The sequence below is a fragment of the Centropristis striata genome, chromosome 22 (assembly GCF_030273125.1).
Source record: "Centropristis striata isolate RG_2023a ecotype Rhode Island chromosome 22, C.striata_1.0, whole genome shotgun sequence".
NCBI classification, from domain to species: Eukaryota; Metazoa; Chordata; class Actinopteri; order Perciformes; family Serranidae; genus Centropristis; species Centropristis striata.
Window position 1 is genome coordinate 30,363,424 of NC_081538.1, and position 23,407 is coordinate 30,386,830.

Here is a 23,407-nt window from a genome sequence, read left to right on the forward strand (position 1 = left end):
GGAAGGAGGAAAGGAGAGGAAATCAGGAGGAAGGAAAGAAGAGAGAAAGTAAAGGAGATAGCTGAAGGAGGAAAGAAAAGAAGGGAAGAAGGAGGAAAGGAAGGAAAGAAAGAAAGAAAGAAAGGATAGAGGAGGAAGGAAAGAAGGAAGGAGGATAGAGGAGGAAGGAAAGAAAGAAGGAAGGAGGAAAGAAGAGAGGAAGGCAGGAGGAGGGAGGAAAGAAAGAAGGAAGGAAGGAGGAAAGAAGAGAGGAAGGCAGGAGGAGGGAAAGAAGAGAGAAAGTAAAGGAGATAGCTGAAGGAGGAAAGAAAAGAAGGGAAGAAGGAGGAAAGGAAGGAAAGAAAGAAAGGATAGAGGAGGAAGGAAAGAAGGAAGGAGGATAGAGGAGGAAGGAAAGAAGGAAGGAAGGAGGAGGGAGGAAAGAAAGGGGAGGAGGAGAAGAAAGGAAGGAAAAAATAAAGAAGGAAGGAGGGAGAAAAGGAGGGAGGCAGGAAGGAAAGAGGGCAGAAAGGAAGGAGGAAGGAAAGAAAGAAAGAAAGAAAGAAAGAAAGAAGGGAAGGAAAGGGGGGGCGAGGGAAGGGAAGAAAGAAGGAGGATAGAGGAAGGGATGGAGGCGGGAGGGACGAAAGAAGGAAGGAAGGAAGGAGGAGAGGAAATCAGGAGGAAGGAAAGAAGAGAGAAAGTAAAGGAGATAGCTGAAGGAGGAAAGAAAAGAAGGGAAGAAGGAGGAAAGGAAGGAAAGAAAGAAAGAAAGAAAGGATAGAGGAGGAAGGAAAGAAGGAAGGAGGATAGAGGAGGAAGGAAAGAAAGAAGGAAGGAGGAAAGAAGAGAGGAAGGCAGGAGGAGGGAGGAAAGAAGGAATAGTCAAAACAGATTGGGTCGCTTTGACCCGGAAGGACGACAGGAGGGTTAAAGACAGACTAGCTAGCTAGCTGCTGTGTGAATATAATCTGAACCTGATTAGCAGGATTAGCATCAGATTAAATCACAGTTATGCTGACTCTGCAGTCTAGTGCCGGTTCTGTCCGGTTCACCGGGACCGGGGCCGGTTCACCGGGACCGGGACCGGTTCACCGGAGCTCCACCGGTACTTTAGTTACAGACAGTTAACTAATATCAGCTAGAGAGCTAACAACGAGCTTTACAACCGGTTAGCTTGGTCCGTTAGCATCGATGCTAACACCTGTTGCTCACCTTGAAGCGGACGGTCATGACGACACAAACACCTGGAGACGTCACAGCTCCGTCATCACGATGATTCTGACTCCGTTAACCAGCTGGTTGGTGAAGTTTAACCAGTTAGCTAAGTTAACCAGCAGTAGCAGCAGCGCTAACAGCTTCACTTACAGGAACAGGCAAGCTGCCCGCTGTTGCCATGGCAGCTCAGCGTGTTTGCGTCTGACGTCAGACGTCAGTTTTGTAGTTCTGGGAAGCCGTGTTGTAGTTCTTTAAAGCTTTATAATGAACCCTTAAACCCTGATGTTTCTTAAAAAACAAACTGATCAATATATAAAAATAAATAAAATAAATAAATAATTTTAATGATAATAATAATAATGATGATGATAAAAGTAATATTTACATAAGAAATAAGAAATAACTAAAAATAAAAATAAATAATAATAATAATGATAAAAGTAATATTAACATAATAAATAATAAATAAAATAATAATAATAATGATAAAAGTAATATTAACATATTAAATAATAAATTAATGAAAATAAATAATAACAATAATGATAATAATAATAATGATAAAAGTAATAACATAATAAATAAATAAAAAATAATAATAATAATGATAAAAGTTATATTAACACAATAAATAATAAATCAATAAAATAAATAATTATAATGATCTGAGTCAGACTTGAGATTAGAGTCAGTTAAAATAAAGACTTGTAACTCGACTAAAAAATATAAAACTTAAATATGAATTAAATCAAATCAATAGATTCAATAATAAATTCAATAAAAAAATCAATAAATGAATAAAATAAATAATAATCTATGTAATCCAGAATAAGACCACATCGCAGGTTGCTGTTACAAAATTGCACCACTTTTATTCATTTAAGGCTTTTTAGTTTTTACTTTACATTTGGCTTCACCCCCCCTCCCCCCCCCCCCTCCCCCACCTCCCGCTGCTGCGGTGGGTTTCTGTACTGGAAGAAAACCAGTTCAGACCAGTCTGAACACCAGTTAAAAGCCCCGACGTCGGCTGAACTTTGACGATTCGGCGGATTGGGAAACGGGAGTTTTAATCCTGGTCCTCTCACTGGCTGAACTGGTTTCTTTTACATTTCACTGGTCATCATGCCATACAGAGAAAAAAAGAAGCAGATTTATTTCAGTTATGGAAAATAATTTCTTCTTTGAATGAATCGTTTCAGTTTGCGTTTGGCTGCTGCTGCACGCGTCACTTCAGAGCCACTTTGACTCCTTCCAGAAGCTGTTTTAAAGAAACTGAAGCCCCTTTCACACATTCACAGAGACCCTGAACTCATCTAGAAACCACCCAAAGGAGCAGAATGGGACGAATGTTAGAGCAGTTGAACCGGACATTAAACCAGCCAGATGTCCGTCAATGTCCAGAGAACTGGAAGAACACAAGCATCTGAAGGTAAAGAAGGGACATTTACCCAAAGATGCCAATAAAACAGTCTCACTGGACAGAAGACAAGAGTTGGAACTTCTGTCATTAAGGCTCGTCGCAAAAATCATCAGACAAGTTCAAGAAGTAGCGAGAGACTCGGTTGTTTACGACTAAATTACGAATGTGGCCGCCATTTCCGTGGCATATTTTTTGCGCCACGCCTCGTCTGAACCAAAGGGAAGATTTCCAGAAGCTCCATGTGTGAAAGGACGATCTTGGACAATGTCCGGACCTGATTCTCCGAACATTACCCAGAGTTCATTTGAGAAAAGTTGAACTTGTCCAGAGATCGTTCCAGGATGTTTTTAGCCTAGCTTAGCACAAAGACTGGAAGCAGAGGGAAACTGCTAGCCTTGCTCTATAAAAAAATGAAAAAAAGTCTCAGTTTTGCCCTGAACCTGAAGGCCTCTTTATGCTTCAAACTAAGTGCTCGAATTGTCTTGACATTGTCTGAAACCTTTCAAACCGCAGAATCGTTGATATTTTTGTGCCTTCACCAAAAAAAGACCAATAATAATAGTCCAATAATTGCACTCACATTATGAAATGATCGTAAACTTTTTGTCTCACAAGCTCAACGCCACAAAAACATCTTAGCGGACAGACTGGCTCAAAGCTTGCTGTGGAATTCTGAAATGGTCGGACCGAAAAAAAACCCGTAAAAACTACAAAAATCCCAAGAAAACTCCAAGGCACTCTCTTTTAAAACAATTAAAATATGTTAATTTTAATCAACAAGTCCTATTGGACGTAAAAACAAACTTAATTTTACGCCATCAAGCCTTCATCAGCCTTCTGGCTCTGGTGCCGTTGGTGACTCCGACAAAAGAAAGTCTTGGGAGTTTTCTTGTGAAATTGTGTCTACATGTATCTTTAACCAAAAAGCACCTCAAACTATTTCCGTTTGAGTCCAGGAATCTCCTACTCAACCTTTTTTTGACATCGTATAATCTTTTGAAGCATAACGAGGCCTTCAGATCTGCAAAACATCAGTAGACAAAAAAATCATAAAACCTATAAAAATCCCAAGAAAACTCCAAGGCAACCTCTTTTAAAGCAACTAAATATGTTAATTGTAATCAAAAAGTCCTGTTAGACCTAAAACCAAAATGTATTTTTCACCTTTAAGCTTTCATCAGCCTTCTGACTCCCCGGAAGTCTTGATGCCGAAACGCGACAGAGTTTGGTTTTTCTGGTCAAACATGACTCCGCCAAGAGAAAGTCTTGGAGTTTTATTGTGAAATGTGTATTTTTTTACCCAAAAAGCACCTCAAACTATCTCTGTTTGAGTCCAGGAAGCTCTCCCACTGAACCGTTTTTTGACATCGTATAATCTTTTGAAGCATATCGAGGCCTTCACATCTGCAAAACGTCTGTAAGAAAGCTACACTGGCTTGGCCCTAGCTGTCAGATATTACAGCCCAAAGAAGTTGCATGAAGTGACGAATGCAGCACAGCTTCTGTTACTGTGGAAGCCAGAAAGGTCCGTGAGCAGCCGGGAGGGAACTTATTGAAATGTTTCAATGGGAACCTGATGGTCAGATTTCCTTCAGACTCCTTACGAAGCGCCACGGCTGCCGACGGACCGTTCCAATGGAAGCCTCTGCTCGGCATGCAAACTGTCGCAGCACCTCCTGGAGGTCAGACTGAGTACTGACAGAAACATCAACATGCTACATGACTGGATGTACTGCAGGAGAGCCAGAATACTGAGGAGCACTGCAGCGCTCCTGCTAGCACAACACAGCAGCACTCACAGAGGTCACTGGTCCAACACACTGGATCTGTAAGGTGACCACGCTCACAGCTCAAACAGACAGATACTCAAAGGCTTTCTGGAGCTGCTGCTTCACAGGCCACGCCCCCAAATATATCCATGTATATGAAGGGGGCGGGGCTTCAGCTTCAAGCCCAACCTCCCCCCGATCGGTCGGTCTCAACCTCAGCCGTGCTATTGTTATTAAAAAGAAACACTGAGTTCAACTTTCCTCTTTAACAGATGAAACCATCCACGTGTGAGACCTGATGCTAACACTTTAGCGTGTTAGCTTTGAGCTAAAGCGTTAGCATGAAATACGACACTAGATGATCTGAGCATGCAAGGACAAGAACTTTTTTTTTCGGCCCTCCATCGCTGGATATTTTAACATTTGCCCATCAGTTAAAGGACGTCAGACATTTAATTCAGTGCTTCCCTCTCAGATGTGTTAATAACATTAATAATCAGGTAATAATATGGTTAATAATACAGAAACAACACCTGCCGGCTGCCCTGCTCGCTAATAGAACTCATCCCCTCCTCCTCCACCCCGTCTGGGCCTCAAAGGTAATCACAGAAACTGGCGTGGTTCATTCTCGTTACGCAACTCACACACACTCACAAAAACACACACTCACGTACACACACACATACACACGTAGAAGGTACTGGACCAGTGTGAGTCTGCTGTCTAAAGGCAACATGTCCGCCCTGAGCAGCAGATCTACAGTCGGCTCACCGCGCTGCTACGCTAACCATTTAGCACACAGCTACGCTAATTAACTTGATATTGTAGCAACAAGCTAGCCGCTAGCAGAAAAAAACACCCATTACTTAAGTCTCATTTACAGATACACTGTTTGGAATTTATAGCGTCCCAAACTTATTACGGATTATTTTTGATGTTTTAAACTCAACAAACAGCGAGTTTAGCATTGTTAGCTTTCTCTAATTAGTATTCAAGCAAGCAGCTAACTCACAACAAACACTACCTGCTAGGCTAACAAGGTAGCCCAAAGATATGGCTTTGTCCCCATTAATGTCTTTTAAAAATGTGCTAAATATTTCTCCAAATATTACCAATTCTGTCCCAGAGCTGTCTGCTAACTGGAGCTAGCTCAAAACACACATTTTAAAGTAAAAGTTTTAAGTAAAGCCAACAATGCTAATGCTCCACAAACAGTGTGTTAGCATAGTTAGCATTACCTCCTAACGATGCCAATTCATTTCAGTGGCTTCTACAGCTTCCAACAATTTCTTTAAGGATTTATTAATAATTCTAACACCCCCCACAAACAGCATCATTTCTGTTAACATGGTGTTAGCATAGCTACTTTACCTTCCTATAAAAAAGCCAGTACATTTCATTTGCTACTGAAAATACAGGCTAGCTCTTGGCTACCACCAATTTCGTTGAGGATATGCTAATAATGCTAACACCGCACAAACCTCACAAAGTTCTAATGTTTGTTTACTAGCTGCTCGGCTAACAAGGCTGCCCAAAACTATAGGTACACCTTAATTTCTTTACAAGAAAGCTAACAAAGCTAACACTCCATGAAGTGTGTTAGCATAGTTAGCATTCCAATCTACCATTGTCTATCTGTTTCATTGGCTGATGGAATTATGAACTAGCTCTTGGCTAACAGCTATAATCAATTTATTTAGGGATAAACCTATAATGCTAACATTCGACAAACAGCATGATTTGTGTTGGCACTACTTCTTTTTGCTACTGGGATTAGAAGCTAGCTCTTGGCTAACAGCTACAAATAATTTCTTTAGGGATTTACCAATAATGCTAACACCCAACAAACAGCATTTATCCATAATATTTTAATGCTTTATTCTAGCTGCTAGGCTAACGAGGTAGCCCAAAGATATGGAAGCTTTGTCCCCCAACATATTTAAAAATATTCCAAATAAATTAAGATAATTAGCATTTTCTCCAATTGATTTCCGTAGCTGTATGCTAGCTTTAGTTAGCTTGAAGCTACGAGCGCGGCGAGCTGACCACATGACCTGCTGCGCCCCCCCCTAACCCCCCCTCCTCCTCCTCCTCACCCCACCCCCAACCCCCAAAAACCATAAAACAAAAACATTAAATGACTTTTATATCTTTTCACACAGAATCATAATAATAACCACCGTAATAATAATCACTGAATGGATCCACAGGTTCAACCGGAGCCGAGGAACGGCTCAGGACTGCTGGAAAGGAAGAGAAAAGATAAAGGAAAAGAAAAGGAAAGGAACATTTAAAAAGTAAAAGCAAGAGGCCACTCCCCAGCGCAGAATGGCCCAGCAGAGAGCATGATGGGAACCGTAGTTTAGATTGGGGCAGTTGCTCGGACAGCCCCTGTTTCTCTTTTATCATCATCATCATCATCATCATCGTCGCCGCCGCAGTCTTTCGATGTTTGGTTTCAATGTTTCCAAGGCAACAGTCCGTCAGACTGTGTGGTGAGGGGGTGGGATGTGTCGTCACGGGAACAGAGGTCAGAGGGGGCGGATGTTGATGATGACATGGTCGTGTTAAAGGGGCGTGGCCAGCTGGAAGATGTCCTGTGATTGGTTGGTTGGTTGGTTGGTTGGTTGGTTGGTTGGTTGGTTGGTTGGTTGGTTGGTTGGTTGGTTGTCGGTCAGATGAACAGAAACCTGCAGAAATAAGAGAATTAAAAGTTCGTACAGGAGGTCGTGTGACTGATGATACAGTCATGGGAAAAATTATTAGACCACCTTGTTTTCTTCAATTTCTTGTTCATTTTAATGTCTGGTACAACTAAAGGTTAATTTGTTTGGACAAATATAATAATAACAGCAGAAATAGCTGATCAGAGTTTAATCTTAGAGCTGATATCTAGACATTTACATGGTTTTTATTGCTAATAACCAAAATCATTATCAATAAAACCATGTTTAATGTCTAGATATCAGCTCTTACATTAAGATTTCCAAGGTACTCTCTTTTAAAACAATTGAAATATGTTAATTTTAATCAAAAAGCCCTATTGGACCTAAAAACAAACTTAATTTTCTGCCATCAAGCCTTCATCAGCCTTCTGTCTCTGGTGCCATTGATCCAAGACTCCCAAGATCCCTGGAAGTCTTGATGCCGAAATGCGACTGAGTTTGTTTTTTTTGGTCTAACATGACTCCGCCAAGAGAAAGTCTTGGGAGTTTTATTGTGAAATGGTGTCCACATGTATCTTTACCCAAAAAGCATCTCCAAAAATCTCTGTTTGAGTCCAGGAAGCCCTCCTACTGAACCTTTTATTGACATTTTTGTTGTTATCATTATATTTGTCCAAACAAATGAACCTTTAGTTGTACCAGACATTAAAATGAACAAGAAACTGAAGAAAACAAGGTGGTCTAATCATTTTTTCCATGACTGTATTGGTGTGTGTTCAGAGACTGACCTGTCATTAGAGGAGTTGACAGGTGGACTTTTTGCGAGGTTTCCCTTGAACTGGACTCTTCCTGTTAATCTGTCGCACGAGGTCGTAGAAGATCTGCAAACACACATTAACATATACACACGTATATCAGTATTTTAGGATAAATATCTAAAGTTAAAGAAAAAAAACCTTTTTCTCAAGTTATTGTCAACTGGCCAACTAATCTCTACAAACATCTGCAGATGAATACAGGAAGGGTCAGCAACGGGGCCGGATTTTGGTTTCGGAAACGTTCTGGTTTCTTCTGAGTTTGCATTGGTTGCAGTGTTGTAGTACTGGAGTTGGTCCTGGTCTGGAGAACACTTTTTGAAGGTCTCGTCTCAGAATCAACTGCATTTTTACTCGGTCTTGTCTCGGTGTCGGACAAAGCAGACTCTGGATTTTATTTCAAGACCGATCAAGACCACAACTGTGCATTTTTGGATTTTTGTTAATATCATTCCTGTGATTTTGAGTAAAAGTGTGACAGGAGAAGATGTCGGTCAACTCGTCTGGAATTAAATCTGGTTTCCTGAACCACAAAGATTTTTTGTGCACAACTACAAAAAAAAGAAAACACAGCAACTTGTAAATTCTGCAAAGCAACGCTAACGGAGACGGCTTGGACTGGTCTTGGTCTTGACTCGGTCTCCAACTCTCAAAGTCTTGGTCTGGTCTTGGTCTTGGTCTTGATACACTCTGGTCTTGGTCTTGTCTCGGTCTCGGTTCAGGTGGTCTTGACTAAAACCCTGACCAGCAGGTAAACAGTGAGAGTCTGCAGTGTGCAGAGAGCAAAGAGACAGAACTCTTTGGCTGAAATGAAACATTAGAACTCATCGGATATCGTCTGACAAACGATTTCAACTTTTTATCTATTTATCTGCAATCATAAGTAGAATTCTATCTCAATTTAAACTCCATTCTTGCAGCTCAAGTTGCTAATCAGACAGTAGAAGAAGAAGTGGAGTCTTGGCCCAGACGTCTGTTATCCTGATATCACAAAGCTTCACCAGAACCCCGTTGGCCCCAGAGCTTCAATCACCATCAGACGGACGAGGAAATGCCCCGAATCTTATTTTTACCATCTTTCACCAAAAACCTGCCGGCACGTTTGAAAAGTCTTTCCATTAATCATCGACAGAAACCGTAAAAAACAGGCATTATTGTCTTAGTTTCAACTTCCAGACGGTCCTTGAATGGAACAAGTGTGACGAACGCTTCGATCGAAAAATAAAGAAACAAAACCTTGAAATTTTGATATTTCATCAAAATCACTTTGCTCTCTATGTATCATTTAAAACAATGGCAAACATGAACCATTTGTATTCACCACATCCTGCAAAAAACATGTTTTTTTTAAGGTTTGGAGGTTAGAGAAAAGGAATTTCAATACACACAACTAAATTCTACAACTTTACAGAAACAGTCAAGGATTTAACAAATTCCATGATTTTGGCCTGGAAAATGATATTTTGAAATGCTATGACCTTTCCAGGTTTTCTATAATCCTTTTTGATAAAAAAAAACAGACATACAAACTAGGGGAATAAAAGCAACATTTCAGATTCTGCTTAACCCTTTATCAGGCAAAGAACTATATTTGGTAGTTAGAGTCAGGTAATATTTTGAGATAAAAGTTACAAATTTACTAGATTAAAGTAGCAAACCTACAAGAAAAAAAGTTGCATATTTAAGAGATTTAAAGTGGCAAATCTGTGCGAAAAAAGTTGCAGATTAATGAGAAAAAAGTGGAAAAAAGCAACTTTTTTTCTCCCAGATTCACCACTTTAAATCTCATAAATCTGCGCATTTTTTTCTCGTAGATTTGCCACTTTAATCTCGTAAACCTTTTTCTCAAAATATTATTTTCGTATGTTTTTTTTTTTACACATTCTGGCAGTATGTAATATCCTCCAATATTCTGGATTTTAAGTATTTCAATGAGTGTCCTATTAAGGGTTAAAGTGGTGAATCTGGGAGAAAAAAGTTGCTTTTTTTCCCACTTTTTTCTGGTAAATCTGCGACTTTTTTCACGCAGATTCGCCACTTTAAATCTTTTAAATCTGAGACTTTTTTTCTTGTAGATTTGCCACTTTAATCTAGTAAATTTGCAACTTTTTTCTCAAAATATTACCTGAAGTTACCAAATATAATTATTGGCCTGATAAAGAGTTAAACATCAACCAACGACATGTAACAGAGTGTGTTCGTGTATGTATGTGTGTGTGTGTGTGTACCTCGTTGACGTTGATCTTGCTCTTGGCCGAGGTCTCCAGGAAGGCGCAGGAGTTCCACTGGCGAGCGAGGCCGATGCCCGACTCTTTACCCACCACACGCTCCACCTCCAGGTCACACTTATTCCCCACCAGGATCATGGGAACCTGCAGACAGAGCAGATAAAGTACTGACCGATTAAAGCTGAAGCATTGTGGCGAGATGATTCCAATATCTTTAAGTAGTTTTAGAGCCTCATCATAAGAAGATAGCTGCAGCACCAAGAGTCTCCAGCAGGTGTCACCGTTCAACAAGCCTCTCAACCAAACAAACAGCTGGTTTAAATAGTTTACATGACTGAATCCATCAGTAATTTAAGCAATTTTTATCAATGAAATGTGTCAGATTCCAACTTGTTAAAGGTAAGGATTTGCTGCTTTAATATATGTTAGATTCAACTTTATTAATCCCACAGCAGGGAAATGTCTTTGTTACAGCCGAACACAAAAATTGCACATAAAATTATTTCCCTTTTAGATAAAGAGAAAAAATAAACAATCTAATATAAAAGGACATTTAACAATCTACTATATACAAACTAGTGCAGATTATATGCAAAATGTGCAGAAAAGTCTGTTATAATATAAAAAAATAAAAGTGTTTCTATTTTTGATTGTTGGACGGATCAAATAAGTTATTTATAGCTGTTACCTTCAGGACATTTTAACAGGCTGTAAGACATAATGTGTGTGTGTGTGTGTGTGTGTGTGTGTGTGTCTTACGTCCTCGGTGTCCTTCACTCTCTGGATCTGCTCTCGGAGGTCCTGCAGGTCGTTGAAGGTGGACTGAGCCGTGATGGAGTAAACCAGAGCGAAGCCCTGACCGTTCTTCATGTACAGGTCCCTCATCGCTGTGAACTGCTCCTAGAGACAGGGAGAGACAGACAGGGGGTCAGAGAGACAGACAGGGGGTCAGAGAGACAGACAGGAGGTCAGAGAGACAGACAGGAGGTCAGAGAGACAGACAGGGGGTCAGAGAGACAGACAGGAGGTCAGAGAGACAGACAGGGGGTCAGAGAGACAGACAGGAGGTCAGAGAGACAGACAGGAGGTCAGAGAGACAGACAGGAGGTCAGAGAGACAGACAGGGGGTCAGAGAGACAGACAGGAGGTCAGAGAGACAGACAGGAGGTCAGAGAGAGAGACAGGAGGTCAGAGAGTCAGACAGGTGGTCAGAGAGACAGACAGGAGGTCAGAGAGACAGACAGGAGGTCAGAGAGACAGACAGGTGGTCAGAGAGACAGACAGGAGGTCAGAGAGAGACAGACAGGAGGTCAGAGAGACAGACAGGAGGTCAGAGGGACAGACAGGAGGTCAGAGAGACAGACAGGAGGTCAGAGAGACAGACAGGAGGTCAGAGAGAGACAGACAGGAGGTCAGAGAGACAGACAGGAGGTCAGAGAGACAGACAGGAGGTCAGAGAGAGACAGACAGGAGGTCAGAGAGACAGACAGGAGGTCAGAGAGAGAGACAGGAGGTCAGAGAGACAGACAGGAGGTCAGAGAGACAGACAGGAGGTCAGAGAGACAGACAGGAGGTCAGAGAGAGAGACAGGAGGTCAGAGAGAGACAGACAGGAGGTCAGAGAGACAGACAGGAGGTCAGAGAGACAGACAGACAGGAGGTCAGAGAGACAGACAGGAGGTCAGAGAGACAGACAGGAGGTCAGAGAGACAGACAGACAGGAGGTCAGAGAGAGACAGACAGGAGGTCAGAGAGAGAGACAGGAGGTCAGAGGGACAGACAGGAGGTCAGAGAGACAGACAGGAGGTCAGAGAGAGACAGACAGACAGACAGACAGACAGGAGGTCAGAGAGAGAGACAGGAGGTCAGAGGGACAGACAGGAGGCCAGAGAGACAGACAGGAGGTCAGAGAGAGAGAGACAGGAGATCAGAGAGAGAGACAGGAGGTCAGAGAGAGAGACAGGAGGTCAGAGAGACAGACGGGAGGTCAGAGAGACAGACGGGAGGTCAGAGAGACAGACAGGAGGTCAGAGAGACAGACAGGAGGTCAGAGAGACAGACGGGAGGTCAGAGAGAGAGACAGGAGGTCAGAGAGAGACAGACAGGAGGTCAGAGAGAGACAGACAGGAGGTCAGAGAGAGACAGACAGGAGGTCAGAGAGGGACAGACAGGAGGTCAGAGAGACAGACAGGAGGTCAGAGAGGGACAGACAGGAGGTCAGAGAGACAGACAGGAGGTCAGAGAGACAGACAGGAGGTCAGAGAGAGACAGACAGGAGGTCAGAGAGACAGACAGGAGGTCAGAGAGGGACAGACAGGAGGTCAGAGAGACAGACAGGAGGTCAGAGAGACAGACAGGAGGTCAGAGAGAGAGACAGGAGGTCAGAGAGACAGACAGGAGGTCAGAGAGAGAGACAGGAGGTCAGAGAGACAGACAGGAGGTCAGAGAGAGAGACAGGAGGTCAGAGAGACAGACAGGAGGTCAGAGAGACAGACAGGAGGTCAGAGAGACAGACAGGAGGTCAGAGAGACAGACAGGAGGTCAGAGAGAGAGACAGGAGGTCAGAGAGACAGACAGGAGGTCAGAGAGACAGACAGAGAGACAGACAGAGAGACAGACAGGAGGTCAGAGAGAGAGACAGGAGGTCAGAGAGACAGACAGGAGGTCAGAGAGACAGACAGAGAGACAGACAGAGAGACAGACAGGTCTTACTGTCCCTGCTGTGTCCAGGATCTCCAACATACATTGTTGTCCATCAACCTCCACTTGCTGTAAACAAACAAACAAACAAACAAACAAACAGGAAGTTTATTTAACAACATGACAGACTATTAACAAAATTTCACAATAAAAGCCACCAGAAAGTTGCTCTGTGTGGACTGAAATATCTGATGAAATGTGATTTTACATTCATTTTAATTGAATGTTTGTTAATCATTTCCTCCTTATTTTTACAGTCAACTTTTCATCTAATTTGTGAATTAATAGTTAATTAATTACTTGATTATTTTAACTTGAAAAACTGGAAAACAAATTTGACTTACAATTTAAGAAATGTTGACTTATATCTTGAAAAATACTAACTTCTCGCTTCGTTTTGACCTTTTTAATTCTTCTTCTTCTTCTGAAAGTTATTTGGTAGCATTACTAGCAGCAAGACAGCTACCTGTCTCACCTCACTCAGACAGACAGACAGACAGACAGACAGACAGACAGACAGACAGGAGAGAAGCTGTCTTACCTTCCTGTAGGAATCCTCTATCGTTGGGTCGTATTTCTCCACAAAGATTCCCTGAACGAACTGGACAGTCTGCAGACAGACAGACAGACAGAGAGACAGACAGGCAGACAGAGAGACAGACAGACAGGCAGAGAGAGAGCCAGGCAGAGAGACAGAGAGAAGTAGGGCAGTAATGTTAATGGTTCTCTGTTCTCATTGGAATCATTAGAATGGAATTAATGTGACACACTGACACGTCTCCATTATATCATCTGGAGTAAAGCTCCTCATTGTAGTCAGGACGGGAGTGTGTGTGTGTGTGTGTGTGTGTGTGTGTGTGTGTGAAAGAGATGATTGTGTCTGTTTTCATCCGAGTGAATGAAACTGTTTTTTCTAGCGTTGAACACCAAAACCTAGAAAAACTCTTCCTCTTCAACAGGATGTGACTCTTATTGTGAAAGGCCTCAAACTGCAGCTGACAAACGGCACGTTCACACTGATGACAAGAACCAACGGTGCATGTTTGGGGATTTTATTTTGAAATTAGAATAAATAAAAAATGACCTACAAAGTAGTCGTACATAATGTTCAGATTTTTTTTATAGTATGTATTTTTTTTGTTTTTGTTGTTCATGAAAAGGCAGTAGTAGCAAGAAAAACATTGAAATGAATTTATTAACTAAATAAAAAACATCATTTTTTTGTAAATCAATCCATTATTTTCTTATGTAATCATTCAAAAAGATTAAAAGCTTTTATTTTGTCTTTTTTTATTATTGTCAACAAATCCCATAAAAAAATACCCAAAACACCAATCTGTTATCTTACAGTCTGTATTTATTTTTATTTTTGTGATGTTAAAGACTTTCAGTCTCAGTAGTTTATATATAATTTTACATATTTTATAACTGTAGTTTAATAATTGTAGTTTAATTACTGTAGTTTATAACTGTAGTTTTATTTTATAATTGTAGTTTTTATGGAAATCTTCCTTTAAGAGGAAATTATGCTTTTATTGGGACTATTTTTAGTGGCGGATTAATCCACATTTGGTGCTTCAGTTAGTGTTTGTGGCAGCAGGACGGAGTGTGTGTGTGTGTGTGTGTGTGTGTGTGTGTGTGTGTGTGTGTGTGTGTGTGTGTGTGTGTGATGAAGAACAACTGGCTCATTGATGTGTGTTTATGACTTTAGAGCTCAGAGGAAGAAGAAGATTTATCAGACTGGAATACACAGCAATAATATCAGCAGTTTTTAAAAAATGTAAAAATAAAATAAAATTAAAAATAAAAAAACCCATCCTATAGTATGTCCAAAAATTAAAAAAAAAAAAGCCATAGTATGTAGAATAAAAAAAGATAAAAGATCAATAACAGTCAAAGTATAATATGTAAAAAAAAAAAAATTGTAAAACCGTAGTATAGGAAGTTGAAAAATATATATTTTTTAAAAGCCATTCTATAGAAAGCAAATAAAAAAACCCTAGTATATTATGTCCAAGAAAACCTGCCATATTTTATTAAGTGCCAAAAAAAACGTGATAGAATAGTGTGTCGGGAAAAATGCTGTATAGTATTTCCAAAAATGTTTTATAAAACATTTTTTTAGTACGTCCAAAAAGTATATTAAAAAAAACACATTATAGTATGTAAAAAAAAAACATTATATAGTACGTCCCGAAAAATGTTATTATTTTTTTAGTATGTCCAAAAATAAATGAATAAAAAACCCATAATAGTATGTAAAAGAAAACATCGTATTGTATGTCAAAAAAAACAGCCATATTTATTATGTTTTAAAAAACAAAGCAATATAATAGTGTGTGGGGGAGAAAATGCTATATTATGTCATGCAAAAAAAAAAAATTAAAATCATAAAAACATTGTGCAGTATGTTAAAAAACAACCTGACATATTTTATTATGGCCCAAAAAAATGCAATAGAATACAATGTGTCCAAAAAAATAAATAAACGCAACAGAATATAGTATGAAAAAAAATTGAATGAATAATATAATCATAATAATTAAAAATAAAAACATAAAAACATAGTACAATATGTCCAAAAAAAAAGTTAAAAAAAAGAGAGAATGATTGATGAATAACTTACCAGCGCTGACTTCCCCACTCCTCCTGATCCTAAAACTACCAGTTTATATTCACGCATCCTGACTGTCTGTCTGCTGGGAGAGAGACAGACAGGTGGGGGAGAGAGAGACAGACAGGTGGAGGAGAGAGAGACAGACAGGGAGAGAGAGACAGACAGGGAGAGAGTCAGTCTGCAGCCAATCACAGAGCAGCATCATCACAACACACCTGGAGCTGTGAAACTATCAATTACACACACACACACACACACACACACACAGCAAGCTCATAATTACCCAGCATGCATCAGTGTGCGTTCATTAAAAACAGAGCGAGAGGTCACGTGATCACTCACACACACACACACACACACACACACACACAGCTGGTGGTGATGTCACAGCTGTGGAATCCTTCCTGGTTACTGTTGCTACACACTCTAATATGTGTGTGTGCGTGTGTGTGTGTGTGTGTGTGTGTGTGTGTGTGTGTGTGTGTGTCCATCGTGTTGCTTCTTGTTGCTGCAACGACAAACACACGACGAGGCATGACTGGTATGCAAACACACACACACTGTTAATAAGGGTCTGCCAAGGTTACCATGGTGATGAGATAAGTGTGTGTGTGTGTGTGTGTGTGTGTGTGTGTGTGTGTGTGTGTGTGTGTGTGTGAGAGGACTAAATATTAGCATCTTTCTCTCTCAAACCGCCATTTTTCCAGTTATTATTTTACCCAGAATTTACAGTTTTATCAGAAAAATGTTTGATGTTTTGTCCTTTTTGTTTTGTTTTGTTTTAATTTCAGATTATTATTTAGAATTTTTTTTTTAGAATTGGACCAACAATAACTTGTTTGTGTTATTGTGTGGCTTTCTGATCTACTGAACTAATGTAGCGTCCACAGCTCTATATTCTGTGTCGTGACTTCCACACTTTAGCACAATAAGAGCCTGAGAAATAAATCAGGCTTTATACTTTTTTCAAAGTAAAAGCCCAACAAAGTAACTGTATCTTAATAGCAAGTTATGAATGAGGCTGTATTGAAAAACAAACATGGAAAATAACAACCTTTATTCAGGTTTTTGGTTGCTAGGGGACGCAAAAGGTGGAAATAAAATTAAAAATTCTAAATAAAAAACAGCAATTTTACCTCACAGAACACACGTTATTGTCTGACAGTTTGCAGTTCAAATTAGCTCCACATAAATCAGATGCAATAGAATAAACACTAATTATCCGGGGAAAAAAAAATATATATATATATATATTTGTTTGTGTTGCCAACTAAGTGACTTTGTTGCTATATTTAGCAACTTTTCAGACCCCCTTAGCGTCTATTTTTAAAAAAAGTGACAACAACAACTTCGGAACAACAAATCGTACGACTTTTTCTGGTGTTATTGGAGACTTGTTCTTACTCTTCTTAACGAGCTGCAGGGGGCCGGAGGCTCGTTAAGAAGAGTAAGAACGAGTCGAAGCGGCTCAGTCCTCCTGCAGCAGTCTCTCCCAGCTGCAGAGCCGGAGGGGATGTTAACCCCTTAGCGTCTGCAACAGTGCTCTTGCAGTTATAAACATTTTCAATAGGGATGCACCATATCAGATTTTTTACCATATTTTTTTCCCGCACAACTAATAACCACAATCAGGGTAAATCTGGCCAATTGACATAATAAGTAAACATAAGCTGTGTTCACTGGGAACATGTGAAACTGTACAGCAATTAAACCCAAACTGAATAAAACTACATGAACCTTACAGACTGCTGCTTAAATTCAAGTTTAACTTAAAACAGGAGCCCAACAACAACAACAACAACAACAACAGAGAGGTGATGTCACCTCGTTATTTAATCAGGTTATTATATCGGCGTGTTGGCCAATGTCCGATAACGTGCCGATAATATCCTTCATCCCTAATATTCAGCGTGTTTTTACTCACTTTCTGTCTTCCCCACAACGTTATTCCTCTCTCCTACAGCGTCCATTACAAATACACAAATGGTCAATTATGCAAATTAGGTGATGACATCATTTAGCGACTTTTTGGAGCCAATAGCTACTTTCCTTACTGAGGAGTTGGCAACACTGCTCATGGACACGGACAAAAAATCACTGATATATATATATATACATACAGTATTATATTTTTTTAAAAAAAATTTTAGTGTGATATTTTTACTTTTAGTTAAGTTAAACACTTCCACAGCAAAATGCAACATCATATATATATATATATATATATATATATATATATATATATATATATATATATATATATGACTATAATCCTGACGGGTGCATGAACCAACGTGTGGAGTTTCATTTCTCCCGGTGTTAGCGAACGCCTCACCAGAGGTAAATTTCAGCGCCCGGAGGTACGAATGAGCCAACGTCAGTAAATCTAACCTCAGTTTGATGCAACAAGTCTGAGCGAGTTGAAGCAGTAAACTATGACTCCTCCTCCACCTGAGATCCTCCACCTGGATCACTGATCAGGACACAAAACCTCCACTCAACACGTCAACCATAAAACACAACCTGAGCAAAAAATCTACATAAAATAATGACGTTTAAAGGTTTAATATGTTGGTTTTATGCATTAAAATGTCTTCTAAAAAAACCAACTAGACCTATATTATTTATTTTGTTGAGTGTTATACGACCCTGATTCCAAAAAAATACATTTTTACTTATAAAAAATACAAAAAATAATAATTGCAATATATATATAAAATATTAAAAACAATGGGTTACCAGTTTACACATTATTTTATGTTTTAATTTTTTTTGTAAATTATTGTTTACTTCTTTTTAACACAGAGAAATCTGTAATTTACTTTACTTTGCTTATTGTAAACAAACCAGCATGCTAACTGTGCACAGCACCCGCCGCTTATTGTAAACATACCAGCATGCTAACTGTACACACAGTGTCTGGTGCTTGTTGTAAACAAACAGAGGTCGCTAAGTGAACACCTCCTGCAGCAGCAGCACATACACACTGTACTGCTACAGAGCTAACTGTTAGCCTGTTAGCACATACACACTGTACTGCTACAGAGCTAACTGTTAGCCTGTTAGCACATACACACTGTACTGCTACAGAGCTAACTGTTAGCCTGTTAGCACATACACACCGTACTGCTACGGAGCTAACGGTTAGCCTCTTAGCATTGTGCTACTGCTTAGCACTGCTGCTGCTCTGACTTTCGTCTCCTACGACCTCGTTCCACGATGCCAGACTGCACTGTGAACAGGTACTAATATAACTTTACCTTCGCGGGATCAATCAGTGTGTTTACATGCACAGTTTAATCGAGTTATGCTTAAAATTTGATTTTGGCGTCTAATCAGACTTCTGTCCTTGTTCCAGTTTACAAGCAACTGAGAAAATGGAATAACTGACGGGAACGTGTCCTCCTCCTCAACACTGGGTGGAGATAAGCGTCATTTCAGCGGGTTAATACGGCGCCTTTCTGTTGACCTACAACAAGCGACCGCCTAATGTGACCGGCTACCGCGGCCGTCTAATGTGACCGGCGAATGAGACTGCCTAATGTGACTGGCTACCGCGGCCGTCTAATGTGACCGGCGAATGAGACTGCCTAATTTGACCGGCTACCGCGGCCGTCTAATGTGACCAGCGAATGAGACTGCCTAATGTGACCGGCTACTGCAACCGTCTAATGTGACCGGCTACTGCGACCGCCTAATGTGACCGGCGACTGCGACCGTCTAATGTGACCGGCTACTGCCACTGCGACCGTCTAATGTGACCGGCTACTGCGACCGGCGAATGCGACCGCCTAATGTGACCGGCGACTGCGACCGTCTAATGTGACCAGTTACTGCGACTGCGACCGTCTAATGTGACCGGCTACCGCGGTCGTCTAATGTGACCGGCTACTGCGACCGGCGACTGTGACCGTCTAATGTGACCGGCTACTGCGACCGTCTAATGTGACCGGCTACTGCGACCGCCTAATGTGACCGGCGACTGCGACCGTCTAATGTGACCGGCTACTGCCACTGCGACCGTCTAATGTGACCGGCTACTGCGACCGGCGAATGCGACCGCCTAATGTGACCGGCGACTGCGACCGTCTAATGTGACCAGTTACTGCGACTGCGACCGTCTAATGTGACCGGCTACCGCGGTCGTCTAATGTGACCGGCTACTGCGACCGGCGACTGTGACCGTCTAATGTGACCGGCTACTGCGACCGTCTAATGTGACCGGCTACTGCGACCGCCTAATGTGACCGGCGACTGCGACCGTCTAATGTGACCGGCTACTGCCACTGCGACCGTCTAATGTGACCGGCTACTGCGACCGGCGAATGCGACCGCCTAATGTGACCGGCGACTGCGACCGTCTAATGTGACCAGTTACTGCGACTGCGACCGTCTAATGTGACCGGCTACTGCGACCGTCTAATGCGATAGGCTACTGCAACCGTCTAATGTGACTGGCTTTCTTGGATGTTTTTGTTCCGGGGTCATACGTCAGTGCAGGGGGCGGAGCCTGCGTTGTCTTGTCACATATGCCGGTGAAAATCCTATTCCAATGACATTATCTGGGTGTTCTAATCAGACAACCTAACCCACTTCAGTTGTCCAGTTATAATGAGATTAAGGCAATAATTTGTTTTTTTCAAGTGTCATGTAAACAAACTGACTATGAGCTCTAAGGTGAAAGCCGGCACAGATCTTTCCGGTAATATAGCGAGACATCAGTTGGACCGCACCATGAAAGGAGCTACTGATTGGCTCGTTTCACTATCAATATAAAAAGACAAATCATGACCATGAATAGAGGCAAAATGACGACAAAACACAAAACACAAGAGAAAAACATAAAATTATTTCATATCTCATTAAAGTCTACAGTGTAGAGCTGGCTGATGCTTCGCTCTGATTGGCTGGTTTTATTAGAGGCGGGGCTCTTAACGAAGGGTCAATTATCCAACGAGGTCTCCTCCTCTAAAACAAACAGGAAAGCTGATTAAAACCCATAAAAACACTGAATAAACGTTAAATATCAGTGTTTCTAAGCAGACAGCTGCTGCTAACGTTTGCTCAGCTCAATAATTTAAGATCTAAACGTTCAGGAGGTTTTTTACTTTGAGCCGAATCATCTACAGAGGTCTCCTCCTCTCCGAGACAAAGAATCTTCTGATTAAAACCGATAAAAATGCTGAATAAAGCAGTTTCATGCTAAAAATCTGTGTTTTCCAGCTGCTGTTTGGCAGACAGCTGCTGCTGCTGCTAACTTTGCTCAGCTTGTTTCTCCAAAAACGTCTGACAACTAAAATCCATCAACTGGTTAAAATATAGAAGGTTAAAATCACCAAAATCTAAAAAATGTGGCATAAAACTGCATAAAATGTCAACTTAAGACAACAATGATGCATGAACAAATGTTACGTTTGATTAAAATGACGTTTCTCTCTGAAAATTGTCGGAAACATTTGTGATAATGCAAGTTCACAACCCAACAAAATATATAAAATACGTCTTTTAAGAGATTTCAATGCATAAAAGTTACATATTGTACCTTTAAGCTGTCGAGACGATTTAAAAATCTAAATGACATAAACATTTACCACCTCTCTGTCGTCTACGCCCTTCATCTGTTTGTTTTGTGCACTAAAAGTGTGCAGTTCTGCTTTTTCCAACAGGAACCAAATGCAGCGTGATGTTAATCAACCAAAGATAAGTTGTTGGAGGAGAAAGATGGACACACAAGATGACAGACAAAAAAATGAAAAACAACCACAGAGACAGAAAAATAGTGAAAATAGATACAGAACCACCATTAAAAACATAAAAAGACTTAAAATAGATGCAAAATGAGTGAAAATAGATGCAAAAGAATGACGACAGAGACAAAAATGAGTAAAAATAGATACAAAACGATGACAGAGACAAAAAATAACTGAAAAAAAAGATGCAAAACCACCAATAAAAGATGCAAAATGACTGAATATAATGTAAAACAACGACAGAGAGACGTAAAATAACTGTAGATAGATGCTGAATGAGTAAAAATAGATGCAAAAGAATGAAGACAAGGACAAAAATTTGTAAAAATAGATATAAAACGACGACAGAGACAAAATAAATATTGAAAATAGATACAATATCACCAATAACAGATGCAAAATGACAAAAAATAGATACAAAACGACGACAGAGACAAAAAATGACTGAAGATGCAAACCCACCAATAAAAGTTGCACAATGACTAAAAATAATGTAAAACGACAACAGAGACGTAAAATAACTGTAAATAGATGCTAGATGAGTAAAAAATAAATATAAAACGACGAGAGAGACAAAAAGTACATTATTATTATTATTATCATCTGTTATTATCTGTATCATTATCCTGTGTGTTTTGTGCAGTAGAAGTGTTCAGTTCTGCTTTTTCCAACGGGAACCAAATGCAGCATGATGTTAATCAACTAAAGTAAAGTTGGTGGAGGAGAAAGATGGACACACACACACACACACACACACACACACACACACACACACACACACACACACACACACACACACACACACACACACACACACACACACTAGTATTGACAGGCCCCACCTAGTTCTGGTTGACTCAGGGATCTGTGTGTGTGTGTGTGTGTGTGTGTGTGTGTGTGTGTGTGTGTGTGTTGCTGACAGTACAGAGGAATAAAACCAAGCCTTGTCTATAGACAGACAGGTAGACAGGCAGGCAGGCAGACAGACAGGTAGAGAGACAGACAGGTTCCTCCAAACTCTTCAACTCCGCAGCTGAAATAAGTGACTTCCTCTCTGGTTCCTCCAGCGGAGCAGCGGGAGTTCCGCAGGCTGTGTGTCCGCCTCAGAGCGCTCCCTGCCCGGCCAGCTGTGGCGGCAGGCCCCGCTGCCTCCTGGAGGCTCCGGAGCCGAGCAGCTCTCACCGGGGAGACAACCGGCCGCCATGTTGCCCCCCGGCCGCCTGTCTCACGCTCATATCAACAGTATTGAGGTTAACGGAGCTCCTGTCTGTCTGTCTGTGTGTCTGTCTGTCCGCCTGTCTGTCTGCCTGCCTGCCTGCCTGTCTGTCTGTCCGCCGGGCGCTTCCGCAAACCAGCCCAGACCCAGCCCCGCTCCGCGCCGCTCAGCCCCGCACGGCTCGGCTCGGAGCCGGCCTGCCGCCTCCCGCCACCCCCGGCCCGGCACGGAGCCACCCGGGCCGAGCTACGGCTCCATGATGGAGGGAGGGAGGGAGAGAAAAGGGAGGAAAAGGAGGAAAAGAGAGAGAAAGGAGAGAAAGAAGCGCTACTCACAGTCATCAGCCGCCCGTCCTGCTGCTCCTCTCTCTCTCTACCTCTCTCTACCTCTCTCTCTCTCTCTCTCTCTCTGAGCCGCTCCCTCTGCGCGCTGACGTCAAGCTCGACGTGCTCAGCAGCGCCGCTTCCCGCCAGCTCTTTCAAAATAAGACGAGAATGTTTCGAAATAAAATAACAGTAACTTTAAATAAAAGCAAATAAAGTTACAAATCTTTTGAAATACAAGGAAACAAGCACACTACGATATATATACATTTCCATCTATTTTGACATTTTATTCTTCATTATGAAACGTTTTTTATTATTACAATTTTTTTTGAAAATATGTTTTGTTTTCCTTGTTTTTGTTATATATATTTTTAAAGATTTTATTTCGTTTTGCATATATATATTTAGAATTTTTTATGGTTAATTTTAAATGCATTTTGAAATTATAATTTTTTTGTTAAGTTTTATCTATTTTCAAAGATTTATGATTGCACTTATTTCCCTTGTATTTTGAAAGATTTGTTTTGAAATATTTCATTTCATTAAATATATATATATATATATATATATATATATATATATATATATGCAACAGAAATCAAAATTATTAAAATAAATGAAGAATAAGTATGCCTTTAAGAGTACTAAACAAAATGCTAAAAATAAATGTGAGTATTATTTAATTCATAACAGTTGACATAAAT

At 40.8% G+C, this 23,407-nt stretch overlaps 2 protein-coding genes across 4 annotated transcripts in view; both read right to left on the reverse strand.

Moving 5' to 3' along the window:
• The window catches only part of mdm1 (Mdm1 nuclear protein), a 22,045-nt gene extending 20,710 nt beyond the window's left edge, over window positions 1-1,335 (reverse strand). Inside the window, exon 1 of the mRNA XM_059325956.1 lies at window positions 1,195-1,335. Coding sequence (XP_059181939.1) covers window positions 1,195-1,212 — 18 coding nt within the window. The 5' untranslated portion in view covers window positions 1,213-1,335. The remainder of the gene's footprint in view (window positions 1-1,194) is intronic.
• Window positions 1,336-2,526: 1,191 nt separating this feature from the next.
• On the reverse strand, window positions 2,527-22,747 carry LOC131960733 (ras-related protein Rap-1b). 3 transcript variants are annotated; one of them, XM_059326008.1, is made up of 8 exons: window positions 22,713-22,747; window positions 15,421-15,493; window positions 13,336-13,404; window positions 12,807-12,863; window positions 10,855-10,995; window positions 10,096-10,239; window positions 7,841-7,933; window positions 2,527-6,983 (listed from the first exon to the last, which is right to left on the reverse strand). In XM_059326008.1, the coding sequence occupies exons 2-7, from the start codon at window positions 15,475-15,477 to the stop codon at window positions 7,847-7,849; spliced, it is 555 nt and encodes a 184-aa protein (XP_059181991.1). In that variant the 5' UTR covers window positions 15,478-15,493; window positions 22,713-22,747; the 3' UTR covers window positions 2,527-6,983; window positions 7,841-7,846. The 3 variants fall into 3 exon arrangements, with proteins under 3 accessions (XP_059181991.1, XP_059181989.1, XP_059181990.1); XM_059326006.1 differs by having other exon boundaries at window positions 2,527-7,076; XM_059326007.1 differs by having other exon boundaries at window positions 2,527-7,076; window positions 15,421-15,490; window positions 22,713-22,745.
• Window positions 22,748-23,407: the final 660 nt, after the last annotated feature.

Excerpts from the sequence above, each read along its gene's own strand:
- LOC131960733 (XM_059326008.1), bottom strand. The coding sequence starts at position 15,477 with ATGCGTGAATATAAACTGGTAGTTTTAGGATCAGGAGGAGTGGGGAAG. Across the intron at positions 12,864-13,335 it reads TAGAGGATTCCTACAGGAAG|CAAGTGGAGGTTGATGGACA; the intron begins GTAAGACAGCTT and ends GTTTGTTTACAG. Across the intron at positions 7,934-10,095 it reads GCAAGATCAACGTCAACGAG|ATCTTCTACGACCTCGTGCG; the intron begins GTACACACACAC and ends GTGTGTTTGCAG.